Source organism: Pristiophorus japonicus, chromosome 12 (genome assembly GCF_044704955.1).
Source record: "Pristiophorus japonicus isolate sPriJap1 chromosome 12, sPriJap1.hap1, whole genome shotgun sequence".
Taxonomy (NCBI): Eukaryota; Metazoa; Chordata; class Chondrichthyes; family Pristiophoridae; genus Pristiophorus; species Pristiophorus japonicus.
This window is the reverse complement of record NC_091988.1, coordinates 49,025,659-49,053,396: the sequence shown is the minus strand read 5'-3', so window position 1 is coordinate 49,053,396 and position 27,738 is coordinate 49,025,659. Positions and strand designations below refer to the sequence as shown.

At 41.3% G+C, this 27,738-nt stretch overlaps 2 protein-coding genes across 2 annotated transcripts in view; one reads left to right on the top strand and one right to left on the bottom strand.

Annotated features, from left to right (window-relative positions):
- The window catches only part of cenpp (centromere protein P), a 418,874-nt gene that overhangs the window by 313,338 nt on the left and 77,798 nt on the right, over nucleotides 1–27,738 (bottom strand). The gene's annotated exons all lie outside the window — the stretch shown is intronic.
- ogna (osteoglycin, paralog a) lies at nucleotides 282–27,378 on the top strand. The gene is made up of 6 exons (XM_070894749.1): nucleotides 282–582; nucleotides 12,348–12,462; nucleotides 13,430–13,588; nucleotides 16,998–17,200; nucleotides 23,767–23,862; nucleotides 26,915–27,378. Exons 1-6 carry the CDS (start codon nucleotides 412–414, stop codon nucleotides 27,098–27,100), a joined length of 930 nt encoding a protein of 309 aa, XP_070750850.1. The 5' UTR covers nucleotides 282–411; the 3' UTR covers nucleotides 27,101–27,378.

Genomic DNA, 27,738 nt, shown 5'->3' with positions numbered 1-27,738 from the left:
AGTCAACATCAGCCCCATTGTTACTTAAGTTAAGCAAGCAAAATAGATTGAAGTACTATAAGCACCATTAAAATGTGTTAATTAAAAAACACAAGATCCTCAATAGAACTGAAATGTTTGCTTGCAATGATGTTTAACTACAATCGTAATGGGCTTCTTATTGACATGTTAAGAATTTGCCTAAGGGTTATATGAACTGTGACTGCTATTCCAACTATAACTAAAAAAGGAGTTCAGGGAGTTAAGGCACATCACGCAGTCTCATTCTTCTCAAACTTCTGGCAGCAGCTGGTGAAAGCTTTAAATACCGATTTGACAGATTCTATGTCTAGGCGGAAAGGCACTGTTCCATCCAGTATTTCAGCTTTTCAATTTTTCTCAGAACGTATTTTTCTTGGTCTTTAGTCCAAAATGAATTGTGTGTGTCCCATACTTTTTGTAGTTATATTTGGAGAATTAGTATTCACAGCTCCAGCTAATAAGGAAGATCAATTTCACATGCATGATTTGGATCTGGAATATTTTGGTGCAGACACAACTTACGAATATGAAGATGAGCCACAAGAAATAAAACAAGCAAAGGTAATGCGATTTAACATTCTTTAGGCATTTACAAGATATAAATATGATTTTATTCTATCTTATAAGGAAACTCACATTTAAATCTGCAATTAGTATAAGTCATAACACATGGAACAGATATAATACTTATAATAATGACATTAATGAATGTTATTATCTTACAGTTAAACACACAGAATGCAATAACACTTTGTATAGAATGTTAACATTACTGATAAAATACTTATAAAAGAGTGACTGAGTTTGAGTTGCAAAATTAAATACTATTGCTTTAAAATTGTTTATCTCATTAAAAAAAACAGCTGCTTGTAAGAGTGAGTGATATTTGAATTATAAAGTAAAAGCTGCCTTTGAAAAAAAAAAGTTACACAAGGGGAAAACTTGAAAGCTATAAAACAGTACTTAATTATATAGTTACACATTAATTTGACAGACAAACCTTGATGAGAAAGATCTGGAGATTAGTTATTAACAGTAATTCATTATTGACTGGTGTACATGGATATAGGATTATATGCACATCAATTTCTGCCTATATTTAATACCTTGTTTGTAGTGATTGTATGAACAATCATGAGTACCAATAGTTATTACTTTCCCTTTAATAAGACATGTCCATGTCCCTTTATTAAGTCCCTTGCACACAATATGGTACTAAAGTTGCTTAACAACATATATAAGCTGTTGCAATAATATTTCAGCCTTTGCTCAAGAGGATAAGAAATGTGAGGGGGTAACATCTTCTGGGCGAAAACAATGTATAAATAAAATTATTTTTGTTTTGTTGTTGTGCAAGTTATAATTATATCTGTCCCCAACTGATTCAACAACCCGGAATTTGCAGTTGCAATGATGACGAACTATCGGTGTTCGCCGTCATTACTGTGTTAAACTGATAGCAACTTCTGGCATCCGCAGAAGTTAAACACCAAAATCCGGAGGTTGCTGGCAGTGATACCCTACACTGCCACAGGATGCGCTGTTGCTGTCTTCGCAGATGCAATCAACACAAATTCAGTGATTTGATGCGAACTTTAACTTTTTACGCACTATTGTCGCTGTAAAAACCACTGCAAAAGTTACGCCTTGTTGAATAAGATGTAACTGAGTTTTTAATGGCGTACTAAGTCAAGATTACTGCTAAACAATTTCTCTGACCCATAAAAACTAATTTTAGAACTGTGGAGTGTCATTCCCGCAATAGTAAGGAAGGACATTAGCTTGGATGATGTGGAATTTGTATGGGTGGAGCTGCGAAATACCAAAGGGCAGAAAACGCAAGTGGGAGTTGTGTACTGACCACCAAACAGTAGTAGTGAGGTTGGGGACAGCATCAAACAAGAAATTAGGGATGCGTGCAATAAAGGTATAGCAGTTATCATGGGTGACTTTAATCTACATATAGATTGGGCTAACCAAACTGGTAACAATACAGTGGAGGAGGATTTCCTGCAGTGTATTAGGGATGGTTTTCCAGACCAATATGCAAAGGATCAAACTAGAGGGCTGGCCATCCTAGACTGGGTGATGTGTAATGAGAAAGGACTAATTAGCAATCTTGTTGTGCGAGGCCCCTTGGGGAAGAGTAACCATAATATGGTAGAATTCTTTAATAAGATGGAGAGTGACACAGTTAATTCAGAGACTAGGGTCCTGAACTTAAGGAAAGGTAATTTCGATGGTATGAGACGTGAATTCGCTAGAATAGACTGGTGAATGATATTTAAAGGGTTGACGGTGGCTAGGCAATGGCAAACATTTAAAAATCACATGGATGAACTTCAATAATTGTACATCCCTGTCTGGAGTAAAAATAAAACGGGAAAGGTGGCTCAACCATGGCTAACAAGGGAAATTAAGGATAGTGTTAAATCCAAGGAAGAGGCATATAAATTGGGCAGAAAAAGCAGCAAACCTCAGGACTGGGAGGAATTTAGAATTCAGCAGAGGAGGACAAAGGGTTTAATTAGGAGGGGGAAGATAGTGTATGAGAGGAAGCTTGCCCGGAACATAAAATTGACTGCAAAAGCTTTTATAGATATGTGAAGAGAAAAAGATTAGTGAAGACAAACGTAGGTCCCTTGCAGTCAGATTAAGGTGAATTTATAATGGGGAACAAAGAAATGGCAGACTAGTTGAACAAATACTTTGGTTCTGTCTTCACAAAGGAAGACACAAATAACCTTCCGGAAATACTAGGGGACCGAGTGTCTAGTGAGAAGGGGGAACTGAAGGAAATCCTTATTAGGCGGGAAATTGTGTTAGGGAAATTGATGGTATTGAAGGCCGATAAATCCCCGGGGCCTGATAGTCTGCATCCCGGAGTACTTAAGGAAGTGGCCCTAGAAATAGTGGAAACATTGGTGATCATTTTCCAAAAGTCTATCGACTCTGGATCAGTTCCTATGGACTGGAGGGTAGCTAATGCAACACCACTTTTTTTAAAAAGGGAGAGAGAAAACGGGTATTTATAGACCAGTTAGCCTGACATCAGTAATGGGGAAAATGTTGGAATCAATTATTAAAGATGAAATAGCAGCGCATTTGGAAAGCAGTGACAGATCGGTCCAAGTCAGCATGGATTTATGAAAGGGAAATCATGCTTGACAAATCTTCTGGAATTTTTTTTGAGGATGTAACTAGTAGAGTGGACAAGGGAGAACCGATGGATGTGGTGTATTTGGACTTTCAAAAGGCTTTTGACAGGGTCCCATACAAGAGATTGGTGTGCAAAATTAAAGCACATGGTATTGGGGGGTAATGTTCTGACATGGATAGAGAACTGGTTGGCAGACAGGAAGCAGAGAGTCGGGATAAACGGGTCCTTTTCAGAATGGCAGGCAGTGACTCGTGGGGTGCCGCAGGGCTCAGTGCTGGGATCCCAGCTATTTACAATATGTATTAATGATTTAGATGAAGGAATTGAGTGTAATATCTCCAAGTTTGCAGATGACACCAAGCTGGGTGGCGGTGTGAGCTGCGAGGAGGACGCTAAGAGGCTGCAGGGTGACTTGGACAGGTTAGGTGAGTTGGCAAATGCATGGCAGATGCAGTATAATGTGGATAAATGTGAGGTTATCCACTTTGGTGGCAAAAACACGAAGGCAGAATATTATCTGAATGGCGGCAGATTAGGAAAAGGGGAGGTGCAACGAGACCTGGGTGTCATGGTTCATCAGTCATTGAAAGTTGGCATGCAGGTACAGCAAACAGTGAAGAAGGCAAATGGTATGTTGGCCTTCATAGCTAGGGATTTTGAGTATAGAAGCAGGGAGGTCTTACTGCAGTTGTACAGGGCCTTGGTGAGGTCTCACCTGGAATAGTGTGTTCAATTTTGGTCTCCTAATCTGAGGAAGGACGTTCTTGCTATTGAGGGAGTGCAGCGAAGGTTCACCAGACTGATTCCTGGGATGGCAGGACTGACATATGAGGAGAGACTGGATTGACTAGGCCTGTATTCACTGGAGTTTAGACTGATGAGAGGGGATCTCATAAACATATAAAATTCTGACGGGACTGGACAGGTTCAATGCAGGAAGAATGTTCCCGATGTTGGGGAAGTCCAAAACCAGGGGACACAGTCTAAGGATAATGGGGAAGCCATTTAGGACTGAGATGAGGAGAAACTTCTTCACTCAGAGTTGTTAACCTGTGGAATTCTGTACCGCAGAGAGTTGTTGATGCCAGTTCATTGGATATATTCAAAAGGGAGTTAGATATGGCCCTTATGGGGGCAGGAAACGGGTACTGAGGTGAATGATCAGCCATGATCATATTGAATGGTGGTGCAGGCTCGAAGGGCCGAATGGCCTACTCCTGCACCTATTGTCTATGTTTTCATGTTTTCTATGTTTCCCTCCATTCCATGCTCAAAATGCCATAGGTTGTTAAAGTAATAACAAATTTTCATTTTATTTTTTTTAAGTTTATTTGATATTTCAGCTTCTACCTTAATCCCATGTGTATGTCCTGATCTTAATTTTGATTTCTGTAAAATTAATAAAAAGTGAACAATAATCAGTGATATTTACTTGCTGGTTTGCTTGTGTGAGAATTCTTCAATCTGGTTGGCTGTTCAGCCGACTAGGTGACATCACTGTTGCTGGATGACACAGATCCCCTATAGATGGTGCCAGATTGAAACGGATGTTGGAATAGGGGAAATTGACACTACAGAGTCCGCAAAATCATTGTGGGCAGCTTTCTTTGAGGTCAGCAGAGACCGCTGTCCCTTCGCCGCTGATTGCAAAATCCGGGCCATTAAAATTGAATACGAAGAGGAAAACATCAGAGTGTAACAGCTTAGACATATGATAAATATTAAGAATCTTAGAAATGTAAATGTTTAATGTCACTCTTTTCAAAAGATTCGGAAATAAGGCTCCAAAAACCAGAATCTCAGACAATTAGGTACTTATTTTAATATTTTACTTAACGATCTTGCATCTGGATAACAAAGCCCAGTCTAACTAAACACAGCCAATCTGCAGGTGGTGAAATAACAGTGGACTACATATGTAGCTTCAATATAATGTACTGAGTGAAAGATCAAAACTAGCAAGCTCTCCAGGTATCTTTTAAAGGCAAGCTCCTCTAGATAGCATGACAGCAACGGCATCAATCAGGATACCCAATGACTGAATGCAAGTACAAGGGGAAAACTCAGTGCTGAGTTATCTCCTTCACAACAAAAAGTGAAGTTGACATAATGGCCCCAAGTTTCGACATGATTTGCTCCTGATTTTTAGGAGCAACTGGTGTAGAATGGAGTATCTTAGAAATCAGAATTCTTGCCATTTAGTTTGCTCCAGTTCTAGTCAGTTAGAACAGTTTCACTTTGGAACAGAATTTTTTTTTCCAAAAGGGGGCGTGTCCGGCCACTTCCGCCTGTTTTCAAAGTTTCGGCAGTGAAAACTTACTCCAAACTAACTTAGAATGGAGTAAGTGAAGATTTTTGTACGCTCGAAAAAACCTTGTCTACACTTTAGAAAATCAGGCGTAGGTTACAAATCAGGCGTAGGGAATGGGGGGGGGGGGTTTAAAGGGAAGTTTACAAACATTAAACACTTCAGTCTTACAAATAAAGAGCCATCATCAATAATAAATGATAAAAACATCAATAAATCAACCAAAAAAAATTAATAAGAAAAAATTTTTTTTTAAATCAATAAATAAAACATTTTCTACTTACCGACTGCAGCACCGGGAGCCCTTCAACAGCGTGCTGGGATGCCCCCCCCCCCAACCCCCAACCCCCCAGTGTGTCTCTGTCAGTGTCTCTATCTGTCTGTCTGTGTGTGTCTCTCATTCTCTGTCTGTCAGTGTCTGTGTTTCTGACAGCGACGGGAGGGGGATAGAGGGAGAGAGGGGTGGAGCAGAGGGATGGGGGAGAAGGGGGAGAAGGGGGGGAGGAGGAGAAGGGGGGGGGAAAAGGAGATGGGGGGGAAGGAGATGCGGGTGGGGGGGGGGGGAGAGGAGATGGGGGGGGGGGAGAGGAGATGGGGAGGGGGAGAGGAGAAGGGGGGGGAAGAGGAGAAGGGGGGGAAGAGGAGATGGGGGGGGGGGGGAAGAGGAGATGGGGGGGGGGGGAAGAGGAGATGGGGGGGGGGAAGAGGAGATGGCGGGGGGAGAGAGTAGAGATGGGGGGGAGGGGGGAGAGGAGATGGGGGGGGTGGGGAGAGGAGATGGGGGGGGTGGGGAGAGGAGATGGGGGGGGGGAAGGAGAAGGGAGGGGGGGAAGAAGGAGAAGGGGGCGGGAGGCTGAACGGGCCGGGTCGGGGGGAGGGAGGGAGAGGGAGGTCAGGTCGGGTCCAGTCGGGGGGGAGGGGGGAGGGGGGAGCGGGAGTCGGGTCGGGGGGGGGAGGGGGAGCGGGAGTCGGGTCGGGTCCGGGGGCGGGGGGAGCGGGAGACGGGTCGGGGGTGGGGAGCGGGAGTCGGGTCGGGTCCGGAGGCGGGGGGGGGGGGGGAAGCGGGAGTCGGGTCGGGTCCGGAGGCGGGGGGCGGGAAGCGGGAGTCGAGTCGGGTCCAGTCCGGGGGGTCGGGTCGGGTTCAGTCCGGGGGGTCAGGTCGGGTCGGGTCCGGTGGGGGGGAGCGGGAGTCGGGTCGGGTCCGGAGGCGGGGGGCGGGAAGTGGGAGTCGAGGCGGGTCGGGAGGAAGCAGGAGCTGGCCGTGCAAGGAGCCTTATTCATGCAGCCCCAGTGAGGCCATTCGGCCAGGGCTAGGGGCTGCGTGCTTCGGGCCCCTCCCACACAGTTTTGGGCGCCTGGAGCTACTGCACATGCGCGCCCACTGCAGAGGTCCCGGCACTGTTTTCAGCGCAGTCCCCTACAGCTCCTGCTGCGCTGCACCGAGGGCCAGAGAACCTGCAGGGAGCTGGAGAATCTGGAAGTTTTTTTTAGGCGCACTTTGTGGCGCGAAAAACGGGCGTCCAGGTCGGGACTGCGCCGTTCTCGGCGCGGCTCGAAACTTGGGCCCAATGAGTCCATGGCCACTTAGCTGAAGGATTTGATAGAGACTCACCAAAGGCTACTCATAGAATCATAGAATGATTACAGCACAGAGGAGGCCATTCAACCCGTTGAGCCCGTGCCGGCTCTCTGCAAGAGTATTTCAGCTAGTCCCACTCCCCCGCCTTTTCCCCGTAGCTCTGCAAATTTGTTCCTTCAGGTACTTATCCAATTCCCTTTTGAAAGCCACGATGGAGTCTGCCCCCAACACTCTTTCAGGCAGTGCATTCCAGATCCTAATCACTCGCTGCATAAAAATGTTTTTCCTCATGTCGCCTTTGGTGCTTTTGTCAATCACCTTAAATCTGTGTCCTCTGGTTCTCGACCCTTCCGCCAATGGGTCAGTTTCTCTCTGTCTATACTGTCTAGACCCTCATGATTTTGAATGCCTCTATCAAATCTCCTCTGTACCTTTTCTGCTCCAAAGAGAACAACCCCAGCTTCTTTGGTCCATCCACGTAACTGAAATCCCTCATCCGTGGAATCATTCTTGTAAATCTTTTTTGCACCCTCGCCAAGGCTTTCACATCTTTCCTAAATTCCAGTGTCCTGAATTGGACACAATACTTCAATTGAGGCCAAACCAATGTTTTATAAAAGTTTATCACTTCCTTGCTTTTGTACGCTAAGCCTCTATTTATGAAGCCCAGGATCCTGCATGCTTTTTTAACTGCTTTCTCAAACTGCCCTGCCACCTTCAACGATTTGTGCACGTATATCTCCAGGCCTCTCTGTTCAGGCACCCCTTTTAGGATTGTACCCTTTAGTTTATATTGCCTCGCCTCGTTCTACCTACTAAAATGTATCACTTCGCACTTTTCTATATTAAGTTTCATCTGCCACATGTCTGCCCATTTCACCAGCCTGACTATATCTTCTTGAAGTTTATCACTATCCTCCTCACTGTTCACTATACCAAATACTATTCCTTTTGATTTCAAATCTCTCTTGAGGCTTGCTTAATTTTATTTTCATGTCCTCTAGTTCTGCACTCAATCTAAATTAAATAAGATAATAACATTTACATTATTCATTAATTTCAGTACTTCTGGAATTACTGTAAACTGGATCATGTCACTCTCAGTCTTCTTTATTCGAATGAAAACCAGTTAAACTGCTCAGGATCTAAGGGACCCAAGCCTCAGAATTGGATATTACATGTAATTTACAGCACAGAAACGGGCCACAGAGCTCAACTGGTCTATGTTTATGCTACACACAAGTCTCCTCCACCTTACTTCATCTAACCTCATCAACATATCTTCCAATTCCTTTCTCCCTCATGCAATTATCTAGCTTCCCCTTAAATGCATCTATGCTATTGACCTCAGCTACTCCATTCTAACCATTCTCTGGGTAAAGAAGTTGCTCTTGAATTCATTACTGTATTTATCGATATTGAAATTCATTTGCCATTTACACGCCCATTTTTCAAGGTTATTAACGTTTTCTTGTATTTTGATGCAATCGTCTTCAGTATTAACACTTCAGTAATTACTCCCCAATTTGGTGAATCATCCTGATCATTCTTTTCTGAGCCCATTCGGATGCATCAGTGTTATTTTTAAGATGATGTGCCAAAAACAACACTCTGTATTGTCTATGAGCTTCACCAACAAACAGTTCAAAGTTAAAATTAATTGTTTTGATTTAGTCAAATGCCCTTGAAACACATCATTGTATTTGATCAGCATTGCTAATAACATCACATTAACTGGAAATTATTTTGTAAATGCTCAATAATAAACCTATTCCCTTTCTTTGCTAGTGGAGATCGCTTAATTGTGTACTCCACACATTTGTGTTTCCTGGAACACTAATTTACATCAAACTTAATTTGCCATTCTCCAATTGGCTCAGTATTCTTGAACAATACAATTTGTATTACAAAAGACCTTCAGACAAATAAAAAGGTGGATGGGAAAAGAAAGGGAGATTGGAAAAATTTAGAGATGGGAACAAAAGAGACTGTTGAAGATGAGGGTTTTTAGCAGTGTTTAAAAGCCAGGGAGTCATGTGGCAATGTGACAGGATCTGTGGAGGGAGTTCCAGAGTACAGGGGTGATAAAGGCCTTGACCAAGGGTTCAACGTCAAAAGGAGAAAGATAAGGAGTAGAGGTAGGCAATGCTGCAGAGATAGAAGGCAGAAGGTTTGGTAATGTAATTGGATGTGGGTGGATACTCAATACTTGTAGTATTTTAAAGAATTTTAAATCAAGGCGTTAGGGGACCAAGAACTAGCAAGCCTCGGTGCGGGGTATGATACTGGCATTAGAGTTTTGCATGAGCTGAAGTTTACAGAGGATGGAGGATGGGAAGCCGGCAATGAAAACATTCAAATAGTCCAATCTAGGAGGTGGTAAAGGCTTTGGTGATGGTCTCAACGGCAGATTGCTGAGGTTGGTATGGAGGCGAGTGATGTTACATTGGTGAAAATAGGAGGGAGGATATTTGTCAAAAGCCCAGTTCAGGGTCGCATGTTGTGATGTTGTGAAAAGTCTGGTGAAGCCTGGCACAGTGCTTGCGGAGGGGAATTGAGTTAGTGGCAAGTTTGTGGTAAGGCTTTAACTGGAGGAACTTGCTGCTCATCCAAGACTGGATGGCAAACAAGCAGCCTGACAGCACAAAGCAATGGAGGGATCAAGAGAGTGGCAGAGAGGTAGAGCCATGTGCCATCAGCATACGAGTTTGCAAAAGTAAAGGCCTTAAGGATCCCATGTGTGCAAAGGAGCTTAATCAACTAACAACCCTCAGCTTACCAGAAAATACCACTGATAAGCTTTCTACTGCCTGTTTAGCCAAGACCATCATAATCATAAGAACAGGGGGAGGCCACTCAGCCACTTGAGCCTGCTCCGTCATTCAGTTAGATCATAGCTGATCTGTACCTCACCTCGATGTACCCGCCTTAACTCCATATCCCCCAATATGCTTACTAAACAAAAATCAGTCTTGAAAGCTCCAATTGTCCCCACATCTACAGCCTTTTGAGGAAGTTTTTCTACTGCGTGTGATTTCTACTACCTTTTGTGTGAAAAAGTGCTTCCTGATTTTGCTCCTGAATGGCCTACCTCTAATTTTAAGATCATGGCCTCTCATTCTGGATTCCCCCACCAGAGAAAATAGTTTACCAAATCCTTTAAACATGTTAAACACCCCTCAATCTTCTATATTCAAGAGAATACAAGCCAAGTGTATGCATCTCTCACAGAATTGGCTTGGTGATTATTTAGAGATGAATGGGAAGAATTCCAGCTCTAGTGCTAAGTCCATCCTCCAAAGCCCATTAATAAGTTACACTGGCTTGTCCATCAGAAATAGAATCCTGGAAGATTGAGGGTTTGCCTGATTTAAGTACTGAGGATCCAACCTCCGATCTCCAGGAATGTCATGGAGCCAACTCAATCTTAGAGATGCTGCTTACTCAAAGGTGGAGCAGACAACAGCTGACATGGTTACACTCAGTTGGTGATGACAATAAACTCCAGTGCTGAGATGCAATAGGCTGCAATGGCACACCTAATCAAGACGTCAAAACTACAATGATCCACCAGATCTACCACAGTAGTACAATTAAGACGGTTCACCATGATGCCACAAATAAGCACTTTGGGCTACAGACAGGCTAGCCAGAGGATGCCATTTCTGTGTCCTCAGTTCACCTAATGATGTCCAATTCATCCAGTCATCAAGTGCAGTGTTCTGAATGAAGAAGAATGAAAACATAAACTGATATTATTTGTGTATTCTGTAGCATGAGCGAGAAAGAGTTGTAGAATCACTTCTCTTACCTCTTACTTCCACTACTGCAAAACATTGCAATGTCTTGTGACAATCTAATATGACAATCTAACATATCCAGACACTTGCGATTACTAATGTGGTAACACTTTGTAAATCATTTGCAACAGTTCGATGATTAGATTACTCGGGGTAGGCACTAAGAGCATAAGAAATAGGAGCAGGAGTAGACCATTTGGCATCTCGAGCCTGCTCCGCCATTCAATAAGATCATGGCTGATCTGATCTTGGCCTCAATTCCACTTTCCTGCCAGCTCCCCATAACCCTCGACTCCCTGTAGTTCAAAAATCTGTCTATCATCATCTTAAATATATTCAATGACCCAGCCTCCACAGCTCCCTGTGATAGGGAATTCCAAAGATTCACAACCCTCAGAGAATTTTTTTTTCCCTCATCTCAGTTTTAAATGGGCAACCCCTTATTCTGAAACTATGCCCTGGTTCTAGATGCCCCCCGCCCCAAAAGGGGAAACATCCTCTCAACGTCCACCCTGTCAAGCCTCCTCAGAATCTTATATGCTTAATAAGATCACCTCACATTCTTCTAAACTCCAATGAGTATAGACCCAACCTGCTTAACTTTTCTTCATAAGACAACCCCTTCATCTCAGGAATCAACCTAAGCTTTTATTACAATTCTGAACAGTTTCCATCGGTCATAATAATTTGAGATCTACTGTAACCTTTGCACTCAGAGCCTGCGTTATACTGGAATCATCACAGTTGCTGGATCTTTTTGACTGGCCCAGTGAGTTCAGCATCTGCCTTAGAAATCTCAATAAATGATAACATCGCAGAAAGAAACCCTCTTCATTTTCTCCAGATTCTGTGGTATTACTAGACCTGAAATATGGAGACTATTCTTCATTATGTCTCTCACTCCCAAAAGGACAATGCAATGACCTAGAATTAATAGGTAATGTTCCTTGTTACTCTATTTGTCCCACAGTGAGCAAGGCAGCACACAAACATCGAAATCGGGAAGTCAGGGGCAAATTGTGGTGCAACCTAAGCCTCATTGATTGGACTCATGAAAGTTGCTATAATGCTTTAACCCAGCTGAGATGGGTTTTTTTCCCCTATCCTGTACAGTAAACAAGGATGATTAGAACATGAAACAGAAAACAATTGCATGATGAGTTAGTTAATAGAAAAGAAAATGAGAATGAAGGAGATAGTGATGCAGAATGAGTATCAGGCTGTGGCATCACAGGGTGGTAGGACATGGGCTCATGCCTATGATCATGAACTTATTGATTTTTCTAATTTCAGCTACAGGGTTATAGAAAAACACTAACCAAATATTAGGTACACCCATCGTGTCACTGGTAGGAACTTATTGTGGTGGTTAGGGTGTAATCTGAATGTAGTTTGTTATTGGTACAAGTGTTATTGTACGGAAAAAAAAAATTGCAAATTTGATCAACAAAAAAATTAATGTAATTTTTTTGTTGAAAGTTAGAAGAAAAGATCATCCCCATGCTTGTTGATGCTGACACAAACCACGAAATAGCACACACGCGCCATATCAGGTCCCCAACACCAGAACCAGAATCAGATCATCCACCTATTGGTGAGTACTAACTTATTTTCTCTGCCATTACTCAGTGTATAGTTTTTCTATTTAACTATTACAATATTACTGCTTCCTACGAAAAGGTAATGGTAGAAAACTGGATGAGACTGTTTAAACTTGCCACACAGTTTGAATTCATCTTTCATGTACAACTTTGGATTTTGTCCAGATTTGTTTTCTGATGATTAACCCCATATTATTCAACATCAGAGGTGAAATAAGATGCAAAGCTGCAACAGCCCTAATCTTAAATGACCATAAAATCAAGTAACTGGACAAACACTGCTCTCCTAATAATCTAATCCCAATAAAACACTCGGGTGTAATACCATAACTTCACCTAAAGTTTAAGCAAGCAGCCACAAAACTACACTGGCCAAATAAGACCAATGCAGACACTGGATGTACCACCAATGTTAACACTTTAAAATGAGGAACTCCTAGGCCACTGCATCGCCCACCTAGATGCCCAATTGGACTAGGAGCTTTAAACATGGCACAGAAGACATAGGAAACCCATAAATGATGCAAGTTATTCTATGTCTCCATTGAATTCAAACCAAAGCCAAATATACAACTCCATAACCATAATCTTTTCAAAAGTGCAATATCCTTTTGTTGCATCATTAATGAAAAAAAATCCATAATTCACTTTGTTGTAATCTTTCAGACTAATTTGCAAAATTTAAAAATATATAAATCCCAAAGATTATTGTATTGAGAGTGTGATGGTTGTTGAAATATAGGTTGATTTCTGGGATGCTGACAATAGTAGCTGCAGCAATTTTTCTTCCATTCTTTGATTCTCCAGACTGACGAAGAGGCTATGGAACAACAGACATATCATCAAAGAGAATCTGGAAGCAGACACAGACCTCATAGATAATGTGTCAAAGAGGCTATTAATAAGAATAATGCTTTAGGGCAATCGAAGACCTACTAATGGAAACTCTCTGTATTTCAGACATGCCAACTTGCCTTTTGTGTGTTTGCCTAATTGGTTCTGTGTACTGTGATGAGACCAACATTGAAGCAATTCCAATGTTGCCAAAAGAAACGTCACACCTTTATACACGGTACAACATGATAAGAAAGGTCACTGTAAAAGATTTTTCTGATTTCCGTGAGTATATTTTGGTATTTGCTGTAACTGCACAGTAGAGATATCAACACCATAGGAGATGAATAGTTTAACTATATAAGGAATTTTGCAATGTTGATGGACAAGTAAAACATAATTGTTTCATTCTATAATATTTTCTGCATGTTTAATTATCATCAGTCAGACAAAACAACATGAAAGGGATACCAGTGAGACCAAAAACTACTGAGGAATCTCACTGATTATTAGTGGCTCTTAAGGTGGATCTCTGGATTGTTGCAGCATATATAATATATATAGAATGCTTTGGAAACCCACCAAGTAATCAGAAACAAAACAAAAAATTAGATTTTGCTCTCCTGGGATTGTGTAGGACAGGTTGTGGCTTTATGTGAGATCACGGAACACTGCAAGGCTCATGGGAAATCCACTTACATTTCTTCCATTGATTTTCATAAGGCTTTTGGTCCAGTGCCTCAAAAAAGCAGGAAGCTATGGGAGTACACGACAGAATTTTGGATTTTATTCAGGAAGCGTGCTCCAGCTCCAAACTCCAGGCAGAAATAAATGAAATGACTCACTGAACCATTATTCTTGAAAGAGTAGTGGGGCAAAGTTGTTCATAGTTGGCTATCCTATTCAGTGGCCAAGATTTTCCTTACCTCAGCGGGTCCAGTGCGGCCGGGGTTGGTGGCGGGTTGCAGCCCCGCTGCCGGCTCCATCCCACTCTGGAAAATGAATTTCCATTGATAGAGCTTGTTAAGCCCGCCCAGCAAGTTTCCTGGTCCAATTAGAGGAAGCGGGTCTGGTGACGTAATTCATGACACGTCATCAGCCGGTTTCTTTAAAGGGACTGTGGCTACCCTACTTTTGGCATTTGTGCTCTCAGTGTTATGCAGTACTGAATTGCTGCAAACAATGACAATCACTGCACAAAGGTGCAGGGCTATACCCAGATTTTCCCATGACTCCCTTCATATGCAGGGAGGTCCGCTTCCCTTCCAATTGGCGGAAAAACCTCCTCAGGAGACCAACACAGTTTGGTTGCACATTGCAGAAGCGGTCACAAGCAGAGAGGTCGTCAGGAGGACCTGTGTGTAGTGGCACAAACCTTTCAATGATCTTATTAGATCATGAAACATTAGTACAAAGCCACACTCAACCACATCCTGCTGTGCCTCTCATCACATCATCAGTACTCTGCCTTCCCTACCCTATTCCTGAACATCCTTACTCACACCAACTTAACTGGATGGAGAGTGGAAAGCCTGCAGAATCTGTGCTGGAAATGGACTTAGAAACAGCTTATGGCTAAGAAAAGTGATGATCTGTCAGGTGGGAGCTGTCAAGTAATCAGCTGGAGCAATGGCCACTGAACTCCCGTCTAAGGTTGTCAGCAAGGGTCTCCGAACAGTGATCATGCAGTTAAAGTCAAAAGGTAAGTTAAAAAAGCCTGTTAATCATCTGTCAACTAGATACTAATGAGTTTAATTGACTCGCTCACCACCGCCTATCTGGTCTGCTCAGTGCCGACAGGCCCGACATTTGGAAAGGCGCATTGCGGCGGATTGACAGCAGGTTCCCAACCCGCAGTCAAATAAAAAACATTTTCCGACCCGCCACCGATCCCATCCGATGACACCCCAGAAGATCTTGGCCAGCGTCTTCTTCAATGATGTGTTGGGTAGCTTCGTAGGAGATGGTCTTAAAGTGTCTATACTAGACATTTCTGATACAATTGTAGTGCTACCTTTCACATAATGGCCAATATTGGTTTGAGCAATAGTCTAACCAATGAAATATGGTCGGGAGGACTGTAAGCGAAGTATTGCAGCTTCACACAGCTTAAGACAGGATCTTATAAGCGACTGATTGGAAATTACAAAGGATGCTTGTCCCAATTGTTCACTCCCACCAGTAGCTCGGAACCTGCTGGATGCCAACTTCAACCTGGCTAGAGCCCTTCAGGATTACATTGAGGGGCAAAATCTTACTCAATCTTCTTTAATTTCAGCAAAATTCCAATGCATGTTAAATGTTGCTGTGTAAGACGTGTCCAAACAATTTTCTTTCATGGTTTATAACCAGGCATGCAATTTTAAAGCTTCCTTTGGCCACAGTGAAAATCTAGGATCAAGCATTCAGGTGAATGTGTGGCAAAAAAGAAAATTCAAGTTACAGAAACAGAAAACTCTGGTTTATAGTGCCCCAACAAGCACCATGGAAACAAAATAATCTGATGGCAGACATGCCTCTTTGCGATAGCCCTTCACATGTGCACCTGGATTAATAGTTTGTAAAAAGTGACGGTGGAACACAGTATTAGAAATGGATGCCTAGAACCTCAGTGACTGGCTTGTTGAAAGCTGTTCTTCCGAAAACAGTTGTCTGTCATATAAGTAGTGAGGAAACATAGACTTGAGCGAACAGGTTCTGGAGAGCTAGCTGGAGACTGGGTATGAGACCACACATTAATATATTCAGAAATCACTACCTGCCATAATTGGGTTGCAGAGTAAAGCACTACTGCTGAAGCAACACACCTCCAACTGGTGGAATAACTGTTTGTTGGGAATAGTGTGTCAAGGCTTTAGTCAGGATAATGGCAGCAATGCTCTCACATTTTATGGTAAGTTGTGCTGCCCGCCACACTAATTGCAAGTAGTTTCTAGTACCTGTTGCCCGCACAGCTAGGGCTCAAACCCACATTTGTCAGTTGTCAAATTACCAGGTACAGACTGTCTTTCTGGGAAAGTGGGGGGGGGGGGGGGAGTTGGAGGCAGGGGGTATTGGTTAGGAGGAGGATGTTAAGTGGGGTTTCTTCAGGGTTGTCTGGACCCAAGTGGAAAATTCCATAAGCCGATACTTGAATCAAACAGATCCATATTTTCCAGAGCACTTTTGATGATTGAACAACCAGCGTGGCTCATTTCTAGGACCGGACGGGGGAGGTGGCGGTCGGTCGATCGATCACTGGAGATGGAATTTTTACTACTCAGCTCCAGATAGCCCTGCAAACCAATGCACTAATAGAAAAATTACCAGTGTTCTGTGCTGGTAAACTGTGTGATTCTAATTGGTTGAACTCCAGCAGGAATTTAAGATTAGGACTGTTGCAGCTTTGCATCTTATTTTACTTTAGGAGTCGCTAAGCCTTAACTGTTGCAAACCTGTGTCAAAGCTCTATGAACTCAGATAAATGGGATGTGTCCATACGGTGAGAGTGCGCATTCTCCATATCAGTCAAACAGAAAGTCTACCTATGTTCATTTCTTAGAAGTTTCGAAAAAATGTAATATGCAAAGGAGAACTAGAAACAAGACATTGCATGTGTAAGAAGCCTATTTTTAGAGAAAATATTCTTACTGAGTAAATAGTAAAACTTTGCCAGATAAATGATGTAACTATTTTTGTTTAATCCCAAATAAAGCAACTCTGAGAAGAATTGATCTGACTGGAAATCTGATTACTGAAATAGAAGATAAAGCCTTTGCTCAGCTTCCATATCTGGAGCACCTAACACTTTGTGAAAACAAACTGGTCCGCCTGCCTGCCTTACCACCACAACTTGTAACTCTTAGTGCACAATACAACCGTATTAAAAGCAATGGAATCAAACGCAATGCTTTTAAGGTAATCTTTTAATAACATGCATTTTAATGCCGCAGTTTCATTATTATGTGCAAGTCAGTAAAACTATTTTTTGGGCAATATGTTCTTTTTTTTTTTTTAAGTTCCCTTGCCTATCATTGGGTCTTTCTAACTACACACCTTTCCCAGCTGAGAGGGTGGGACAGGATAGCTGCTTCCAGGTCCAATTGATCTCTGAAACAAGCCACGAGGAAGTGTGCAAGCAACCCGAGATGACTCTCCCTCCAATTTCCTCTCCCTCTGTGGGAAAACAATATCTGACCTCACCCTCCAAACAGAAATACAGTAAAATCAAGTGTTTAACACGTGAAAAATTGAAGGAACCCACATTCTATCATTATGCAGTGAAGTGTTACTGAAGTGTACTGCCCTCATTTTTGTTATTATTTACATTACCACACTTTGTATGTCATGTCAGTATAAACACTTGAGCATCAATGGTCACCGACACCAGATTTCTGGTCATAACAACCCGTGTGAAGATGAATTACGCAGACCTATTAACATTGAAATTCTAATACAGCCATCGATTTATAATGAGAAAACAGTACGTCAATTTTCAGTCAATTTGATGATGAACTAATCAAAATTTGTCCACCATTTTCCCTCACTAACAGAAATACTCAAAATAAGGTATTAAAATAACATTTTAAAATCTTTAAAAAAAATAGATAGTGCACAATAACATGATTAAATTTATTTACTGAATTGTTTGTGTCTTTTAATACCTTCATTAAAGATTTGCTTGAGGGCCTTCATGCCTCTCACAAAAGTCTGGGTTTGAATGATATTTTTGCTCAGTGTAATTAACTTCATAAATTGAAGGTAGGTTCTACAGTCTAGAAAGAAAACTTAGAGAACATATTTCAAAAGCTTTATTGAGGTAAAGTTTATGTTGAGTGTTTATTTTTAAAAATATGCGTGAGAGAAAAAAATACAGATACTACTGATTACACAACTGTCATATAACTCAAACACAGATTGAAGCTACATCTATATTGGCCGTGAATTCCCAGCATCGCCAGGTCCGTACAGAGTGTGCAATGCACATGCGCCGAAAACTGGCTTTTCCGATTTGTCAAGTTTTCACTTGACAGATCGAACGCAGACCCACAGCAAGAATATTCATGCAGGTGAGATTGGGCTATTTGCCTATCTCTTGTCCAGCGAATGTCCTTGAAACTTTTAGGCGGATAACCTACTTTTACCAGCGTAAGAATTTTAAAACACATAAAAATTAAATTGAAATACACATTTTGAGAGTAAAAACCCTGTCCATTAAGGTAAGTTTATTTTAAACCTTATTAAAACACACAAAAATAAACCCCAAAATATATTATTTTTTCTAAAACATTTAATTAACTTTAATTTCAATTAATTTTAAATATGTGAGGTTTTTTTTATTTATTAAGTTGTGTTTGGGTGTTTTAGGAGGTTATTCTCATTGATAGTATTGAGAACTCGAAGATACGGAGTTCCCATTACTATCAAGGAGAATAGTGTACTGTGATCAGTTGTCCAGGCCCACGTGACTCCAGTTTCTCCGTCCGTACCTCGAAAACGGGGGGGGCACGCTGCGATGCACGGGAAAAGAAAGCCTCCGACCGGAATCCAAGGCACTTCTGGGACCACCAGGTACTTTCGCAAAAACATTTCGGGTCGGAGGCGTTCATCCGAAGGAAGCCTCCAACCGGAATTTCAGGGCCAATATATTAAAAATCTTACATGTGTGTCCACTTCCCATCAAGATTTTCCATTTTAAGTTCTTATGTCCACATCTTGAATGGACACTGTCTATGTAAACATGTCACGCTATAATGGAATTATTTTTCTCACCCACCCCCCTCTTCTTCCCCTGTAGAAATATAAAAATTGAAGATAAAACATGTGGCTTAAAAATGGGGTCTGAATTATGTCTGCATGCCTCGGTCCAATTATTCTCACTCTGTAACCCCACATCACCTGAAGATTACACATGGTCACGATACTACTTTTGCAGCACCACAGGAGATTGACTTGTACGCTCCTCACCTCTTAAAGCAGGCATGTTAGTGTCAACGTGATTAGCATTCGATTCGCTCAATGTAAACATTAGAGGTGCACATGTTTTAGACAGAATGGGAACAGAGACGGAAACAAATGGCTGATTACATTCCAACTCTGTCCCCGTGATTAGTGTCAACAAAATTTAATGTGGAAAGGGATCAACAAGAAAGTTTATGAGTGGGATTCTAGTTCATAACATGTGATTGTTAATGAAAGGGATGTTGGGCTCAAAACAGACATGGACACAGGATAATGGATTTAAATACAAATATGAAAACAAGCTGTGAAGAACCTATTTAACTGCCCAAAATAGCCGGTGCACTTAACAATTTATAAGCCATGTCTTTGTAATTGGCTTTCATGGTACTGGCATTATTTGTCCAATATATGCGGCTGCCTGTGATAAGTGTGGATTATATCGACATCTACAATATATCAAAAATCTTACATCTGCGCTGCTTGGCTTCCTATTGTTACTTTTTTGTCACACTTTGTCCTTCATAAATTCCTATGTCCATATTTAGAATGGAAAACACCTGTGCAAACGCCCCACTCTGATTGCATAACCTGACCATTGGACACCCACAATTCTCTTAAAATGCTCTTTGATTTTTTTTTCCACCTGCAGTTTTTTCCCTTCAAAAACTAAAGTTTTTAATATCCAATAAGTTTCGAATATTATGGAAGCCCATGAGGTGATGTGGTACAGAAATCCTTTCGTCAGACACCCAGCAATACTCCATCTCAAGCAGAGCTTCTTGGTAATAATGATGGAATTCAAGAGGTTGAATGCAGGCTAGAAAGCTAACACTTAACTGTGCCATCAGATGAACAAAGACTTATGTACACCAGTATGACACTGCCTGTGGGCAGTCAAAATCAACATGGTCCTGAATTTCTATGCATCAGAATCATTCCAGCTCAGCACTGGCAACATACACCCAGTTAGTATCAAAGATAAAAATTGTCTTAATGCATCATGCAAACAATTTCATTCAGTTCCCAAATGGATCAGCAGGACAAGGTGGTATGTCTATTGCACTGCTGGCTTCTCAGGAGTACCTTGAGTCATAATACTGCAATCAATGTTCCCAATTATAATCTGTGCACAATGCCATTAATGTAATACAGGAGGTTTTTTACTTAATAAACATCACAAGAATGTGACCAGTAGTACAGAATATTCCCTTTTCCAGGGAGTTCACACAAAAATCCCAAATGATCCAGTGTTTAAAAGAAGAAGGAAGACAGGAGATCTTGGCCATGCTGATATCTTTGGCCCCCACAAATAGCAGAGTACAAGCATAATAAGGTTGATGAATGTGCCAGAATTATTATTGCACATATAATTGGAATCCTGAAGCAGCGTTTCAGGCATGTGGAATAATCAGGTGATGGGGAGGCGGGGATACGGGCATGACAGTACAAACCCCACAGGGACTCTAAAATGACTGCCATCTCCTCCATTCTTCAAAACTTCACTCTTCAAAAGTACTCACTATGAAGCAAGAAAAGCATTCCAGGAGTGGTGCAGAGAAGGAGGCCAGGCTGAAGACTGTGAACCAGCCGCAAAACATCAATTTAGGAAGAATATTGTAGCAAGCATGCTTAGCCAGGTCCTGTTTTCCCCTGAACATTGTGGCGTACTGTGTACAACATACAATTACAATTCTAATCCAATGTTTTCATTACTACAATTCTGTGTGGTGAATGTTGACAGCATGATTTTCCACAGTCCTTTTCCCTGGTTCCTGTTGCATGAATACACCAGGGGACACCCAGTTGCTTTTCAAAGATTCATGATTTGCAGGAGTTGGTATGTAGGCTGGCTGAATGGTTTCTGCACCAGCCTGCTGGGATTTCCATGTGCTGTGGACCTATAGGACACTGCATCCGAGTCAGCTACATCCAGCTACATTCTAGCAGCCTGGACCTGTATAATTTCTTCACATCTACTGTCATCTGTGCAGATGCATTTGATGGCCTAAATATGATGTTATATACGAGAGCCGAACACCTGATCCTGACAACTACACACATGGCCCCCAACATGATCACCTATTTGAGCATAGAATTGTGCACATCTAGGAGGTCTGTAACTCCCTGGCTCAAGATTACATCCATTTTCCAAGCAAGCTGAAGCCTGCTAAGAATGTATCTTGAAGTATGGACATGGTCAAGCCAGCAGCAGTCAGAGCATTTATTAGATGGTCCAATTGTGCCGATGACCCAAGTCACTGAGGTTTCCTCTGTTGATGCCACTGGTGTTGCCATATAATCCATATAAACCAGATCAAATACAATTCTTTTACCCAGCCTCTCTACTATTTTTTCAAAATAATTCTATTATTAGGTTCGTCAAGCACAATCTGTTCTTTTAGAAATCCAGGTTGATTGGTCCTGATTAACTCATAGAAACATAGAAAACAGGTGCAGGTGTAGGCCATTCGGCCCTTCGAGCCTGCACCACCATTCAATATGATCATGGCTGGTCATTCACCTCAGTACTCCTTTGCCGCTTTCTCTCCATGCCCCTTGATCCCTTTAGCCGTAAGGGCCATATCTAATTCTCTCTTGAATATATCCAATGAACTGGCATCAACAACTCTCTGCGGCAGGGAATTCCAGTGAATAAGTTCCTCCTCATCTCAGTCCTAAATGGCCTACCCCTTATCCTAAGACTGTGTCCCGTGGTTCTGGACTTCCCCAACATTGGGAACATTCTTCCGGCATCTAACCTGTCCAGTCCCGTCAGAATCTTACACGTTTCTATGAGATCCCTCTCTCATCCTTCTAAACTCCAGTGTATAAAGGCCCAGTCGATCCAGTCTCTCCTCATATATCAGTCCAGCCATCCCTGGAATCAGTCTGATGAATCTTCGCTGCTCTCCCTCAATAGCAAGAACGTCCTTCCTCAGATTAAGAGCGCAAAACTGAACACAATATGCCAGGTGAGGCCTCTCCAAGGTCCTGTACAACTGCAGTAAGACCTCCCTGCTCCTATACTCAAATCCCCTAGCTATGAAGGCCTTCTTCACCGCCTGCTGTACCTGCATGCCAACTCAGTTCTTCTAATGCTTTGTAATTTCATCCCGTTTTAGATTCCAACAATTGAAGTAAGACTATCTGAGCCAAATTTCCTAGTTTATCTAATTTCCTCTTTTGCCACTCCCTAAGCCTCTGTTCAGCACAGCAAAATGAAAACAGGCACTCCTGAAATACTCATGAAACTATGCTTAAGATGCAGAATTAAAGCATTTCAACATTTTCATAGAACAGTGTTTCCTATTATTGGCCCCAATTTGTATATTTCATACAAAGCAGTCATATAAAGGACATAGCTTTCTCAAAATGACTGCTGCAAAAATTAAAGAAATCGGTGAGAAAAGCAAAATAACTTGTATGAAAATATTGTTAATGCAGCTGTCTTCCATCATACAACACACTTGAGTATCAATATGCACGAGAAAGTTGCAGAATTCAGATTGAATCCCCACTCTGCTGAGTTTCCAATCTCGGCTGTGTTGTTGCTGAGAGGAACCAAGTAGACACCAAATGTCTTCCCCAAGGGCAGTCTTATTCTTGCAAAGCTCCTGGCAGTCAGCAAAGAATAGCATTATGAATGCCCTGGCAATACGAATTTATCCCATCCCCTTAAACTCAGAAGGCTCTCGGGAACCAAGACAAGAAAGATGAAAAGCAAATGTTGCTGAAAAGAAACAGAATGACCCATGTAGTGCTTAGGTAGAGAACAGGAGATGGTTAAATGGCACAAGTGATGCGTCTGTAGTTGTTGTGGTGTTTTTTTAACCCCCTTCCTCTTTCCCTTGTTCCATTCCTGTTCATCGGCAGTGTCTTCCAACTCTGAGGTAGGATCCATACCTGAAACATCAACTTTTATTCTCTTCACAGATGCTGCCTGACCAGACGACTGTTTCAGGTGTTTTCCATTTTGTTTCAGATTTTCAGCATCTGCAGTATTTTGTTTCTTGTTACTGAAAAGTCCTGATAGAACCAATATGTAGAACATTCTTCATCCATACCACGCCTTCTTAGGTATTTCAGAATGATTACACACTCTTACTCCCTTCATTAAACACTGAAGGAATGCTACAGTGGGTTAGATTTCTTGATCTCTTCAAAAGGAGACCAGAAAACTTCATCCCTCTATAATATATCCTTAGTGCTCTGCTATGGGAATAGAAGAGATAGTGTGTGGGGTGGAATGGGGAGTGGGGCAAATCTCAGTCAGTCTCCAAAAAGGCACATAAAACCAAGATTTACTGAAGGAATATAAAGTACACAAAACCTGGAAATTTGAGAGCCAAACAGCTATAAAACTAATAATAATGGATTTTTTTGGCTGGTACTGGGGTTTTAAATGTACTTTGAATGGTTTCTAAGGCTATGTAATTCACTGGGCATTACTGCAGTATAATTTGATTTCACAGCTTGCAAACTTGTAGAAAACAAAACTGACAAGAATATTGATTTTGTTACAGAACTTGGCTAGACTTGAATTTCTCTACCTAGGATACAATCAGCTGGACAAAGTACCTGCCAACTTGCCCGAAACCATCCGTACGCTTCATTTACAGGTCAGATGTACAATAAATAGATACATTGAAGGAAAAGCTTTTCATCTGTGCTCCTATTCCTATGGCTATTTCTCTACTTTGTGCTATTTAACTCCAAATATTAATCAACAGAAAGAAAAATGGAAGAGAATCTTTGAAATTCCAGCCACAGCTTCTTTATTCCTCTCCCCCCCCACCCCCCTCCGCCGGCCATACAATCTGCATCCATAATTGTTTTCTCATAGTCAGAGTAATCATCTAAGCGGTGAGGCTGTCTTGGTCTCTCTGGAATGTGAAACTGATCCATGTTCACCACAGGAAATAATACCATAGCAATATTAATTTTATGAATTGCACCATTATAAAACAATTTATTCACATCAATATTTTATTTTTATTAACACAGCATCCTCCAGATTGTCTACACACACAGCCACTAGCCTCAATATACCTCCAATATCAACATCACCTCTTTTAGTTGATGGCAAATAACACTCATTCTGCACAAAGTCCATGGCCGCTGCAAACAGTGCCACCAGGGAAGTCAACATAATGCCATTTGTAGAAGGGTATGACAAGATTGTCAGCATTCCTTCTCCCAAGAATTGAATTTTCTATTAGCTGTAGCAGAGCAGCAGTTCTGAAGTTCACACTTCAGTGCAGATTGTGCTACGGTGTTTTGTCGGGGCACGATGCAACTTATCTACAGAACAATGGCTCTTTTGTCAATCCATGGATAATCACTTTTTTCTTTCATGTCAAGAGAAATCTATTGACCACAACTTTCCTAGATTACATCGGTCCCAAAAACAACTTCTTCTTAGGCAGTCCCTCGGAGTCGAGGATGACTTGCTTCCACACTGATGTGAGTTCTCAGGTGACTGATGAGTCCAATGCGGCATCTATAGTCTCTGTCACAGGTGGGCAGACAAAGGTTGAAGGGATCGGTGGGTGGGGCTAACAGACCTGTGGCATACTTTTGAAATGATCTATTATTCACCAATTTTTAGTATCCCCACCTATTTTTGGTACTCTCCACATACAGCACACTGGGAGATTTTAGCCAAGACTGTCTACCTCTGGGGCTATCAGCAGTGGAAATAAGAACATAAGAAATAAGAGCAGGAATGGACCATGTGGCCCCTCGACCCTGCTCCACCATTTAATACGATCATGGCTGATCCAATCATGGACTCAGGTCCACTTCCCTGCCGCTCTCTATAAGCCCCTATTCCCGTATCGTTTAAGAAACTCTATTTCTGTCTTCAATTAATTCAATGTCCCAGCTTCCACAGCTCTCTGAGGCAGCGAATTCCACAGATCCACAACCCTCAGAAGAAATTTCTCCTCATCTCAGTTTTAAATGGGCGGCCCCTTATTCTATGATTATGCCCTCTAGTTCTAGTCTCCCCTAACAGTGGAAATATCTTCTCTGCATCCAGCTTGTCAAGCCCCCTCAATCTTATATGTTTCGATTCGATCATCTCTCATTCTTCTGAATTCCAATGAGTAGAGGCCCAACCTACTCAACCTTTCCTCATAAGTCAACCCCCTCATCTCCGGAATCAACCAAGTGAACCTTCTCTGAACTGCCTCCAAAGCAAGTATATCCTTTCGTAAATATGGAAACCAAAACTGCACGCAGTATTCCAGGTGTGGCCTCACCAATACCCTGTACAACTGTAGCAAGACTTCCCTGCTTTTATACTCTATCCCCTTTGCAATAAAGACCAAGATTCCAAATGTGAGAGTTCTGCCTGGTTGTTTGACCTGTTGCATTTATCGGTCAGCCTCATTTGAATTTTTCCACTGGGCTCCTAGCGATATTTTTGCTTGCACTTTCAAGATTGCCAATGAGGGGGAAAGAGATGGCTGGAGAAGTCAGGTGCATTGCAAAATTACATCTAAATATACATTTGTAATACATTAAAATGTATCTGCAGAAATACATTCAACTATATATAAATTCTAAATTTATTAAATTATAAATTGTATCAAATAATATGCAATTATGATGTGATATATTTTAATATACAACCTGATATATTAACTTAAAACTATTATAAATCTATACAATTCTAAAAATATATTATATACATGATGTAAATATTTCTGGCTACATTATCAAAGTATGAAATTATAAATATAAATCTGCTTAAAGAATATTCTAAATATTGTAAATGAGGTTTTAATTTTTAAACGTAAATTATTGCCATTTTTGTAAAGATAAGTAAATATAAGTATTTGCAATGGACGTCAGAACAGTGGTACAGACTAAGACCAAGCATTGGCCCATGTGAAGGAATGACCTCCAGTCATGGAATAGATGGGTGGTAAAGTAGTCAAAAAAAAAAACTGAGGTTGCTGTAGGGGAGGAGGCTCCAGACTGAGATGCAGAATTACAATGAAGCCATGCTACAGGAAAATATCATGGGTTGATTGGAGCAGTGGCTCAGGCTGCATAAAGAGACTGAAGCTGCACCTTGAGTTTAGATCTGGCATGGCCAGACATGGGAGCAACGGTCAAGATTTGAGTGGGCAACAGGGAAGCAACTCCAGATCAGGTTGAGGCTTGGATCGTAGCCAGCCTGCAGGAAAATACTTCCTTTGGTGTGGGATTGCAGAATGAGGCAAAAGGTACAGGTCAAGACTGGGCTTCAAGTTGAGTATGCAGGAAGCAAGACTCAGACTAGAATCAGGAAGGTTGGCTACAGAATCAGGCCAGGAGCAGGAGGATGGTTTAGGATTAAACGCACCAACTTTGTTTTAAGGTGGTTGGATTTGATTGATCTATTATGCGGATACTATTATATGGCTTGCAATGAATAATCAGCAAAGATGTGAGGAATCTACAATTATTCAAATTTAGATTCAACATTTTGAATTTATGCAAAGATATATTCAGGATGTAGTGTCTGCAATTGGAATCTGCATAAAACCGTACCAAAGGCGTCACAAAGGGAGCTACAGATTTTGATATGTCAAGAATCAATCAATTAATCTGATTATAAAAGTATTAATTCACCTCAAATGACAAATTTAACATTTATTGTAACCTTTTTTCACCTTCCAGCATAATAATATAACATCTATTACGGATAATACATTTTGCAAGCCTCAAGACGCCAGTTATATTCGTGATCGCCTGACTGAGATTCGGCTTGAAGAGAATCCCATCAATTTGGCAGAATACCCCAACAGTTACATCTGCTTGCGAAGACTGCCCGTTGGAAGACCGTATTTTGGGAGAGTATATTAATCGGAAAAAAATATTAAGCTCCAATCAGAAATTACTAGGTTATAAAAGAGAACATTGCATTCGAGAGTATATTCTCATTCGCTGTTCTTTCATAGTACGCATGAACTCTATATTACGATACTTGTGTCAGACCAACACCCTTATATTTGACAACATATTGCTTTATCTCAACAGAGCTTTATACCCAAGTAATGTCATTTGTTTTATTTCATCCCAACGAGAAACTCAATTAATTTGCTTCAAAAATAATAGCTTCAGACATATCATGCAACTGTAAGTTCTCATCTATGTTTTTTTTACATTTCATTAAAGTTACAAATGTCAATTTCTCAAATGTAATATTTTGTTGAACTACATTTGATTCAATCAAGATAATGTATAGTTTTATATACTGTGCTTCTCCTTTGCGTAACAATTTCACAGTAATGCAGTAGCACACCACTTATAAACTTGAGCTTTCCTTACATGATTCCATTTCAAAAATAACATTTGCAAAAGAAGCATTTTCGTATATATAATTTGAAATAAATGGAGCATATGAAATCAGTCATGCAGCTTAAAAAACAGAATTCAATTAAACGCAAGTACAGCCATGAGCACCTAATGTTTATATTATCACCTTTCAAACAAAGTTATTT

Bases quoted from the DNA above. Each gene is read 5' to 3' on its own strand.
- ogna (XM_070894749.1), top strand. From the start codon at position 412: ATGAATTGTGTGTGTCCCATACTTTTTGTAGTTATATTTGGAGAATTA. The intron at 17,201-23,766 runs GTAATCTTTTAA...ATTTTGTTACAG, and splicing joins TCAAACGCAATGCTTTTAAG to AACTTGGCTAGACTTGAATT. The intron at 23,863-26,914 runs GTCAGATGTACA...TTCACCTTCCAG, and splicing joins TCCGTACGCTTCATTTACAG to CATAATAATATAACATCTAT.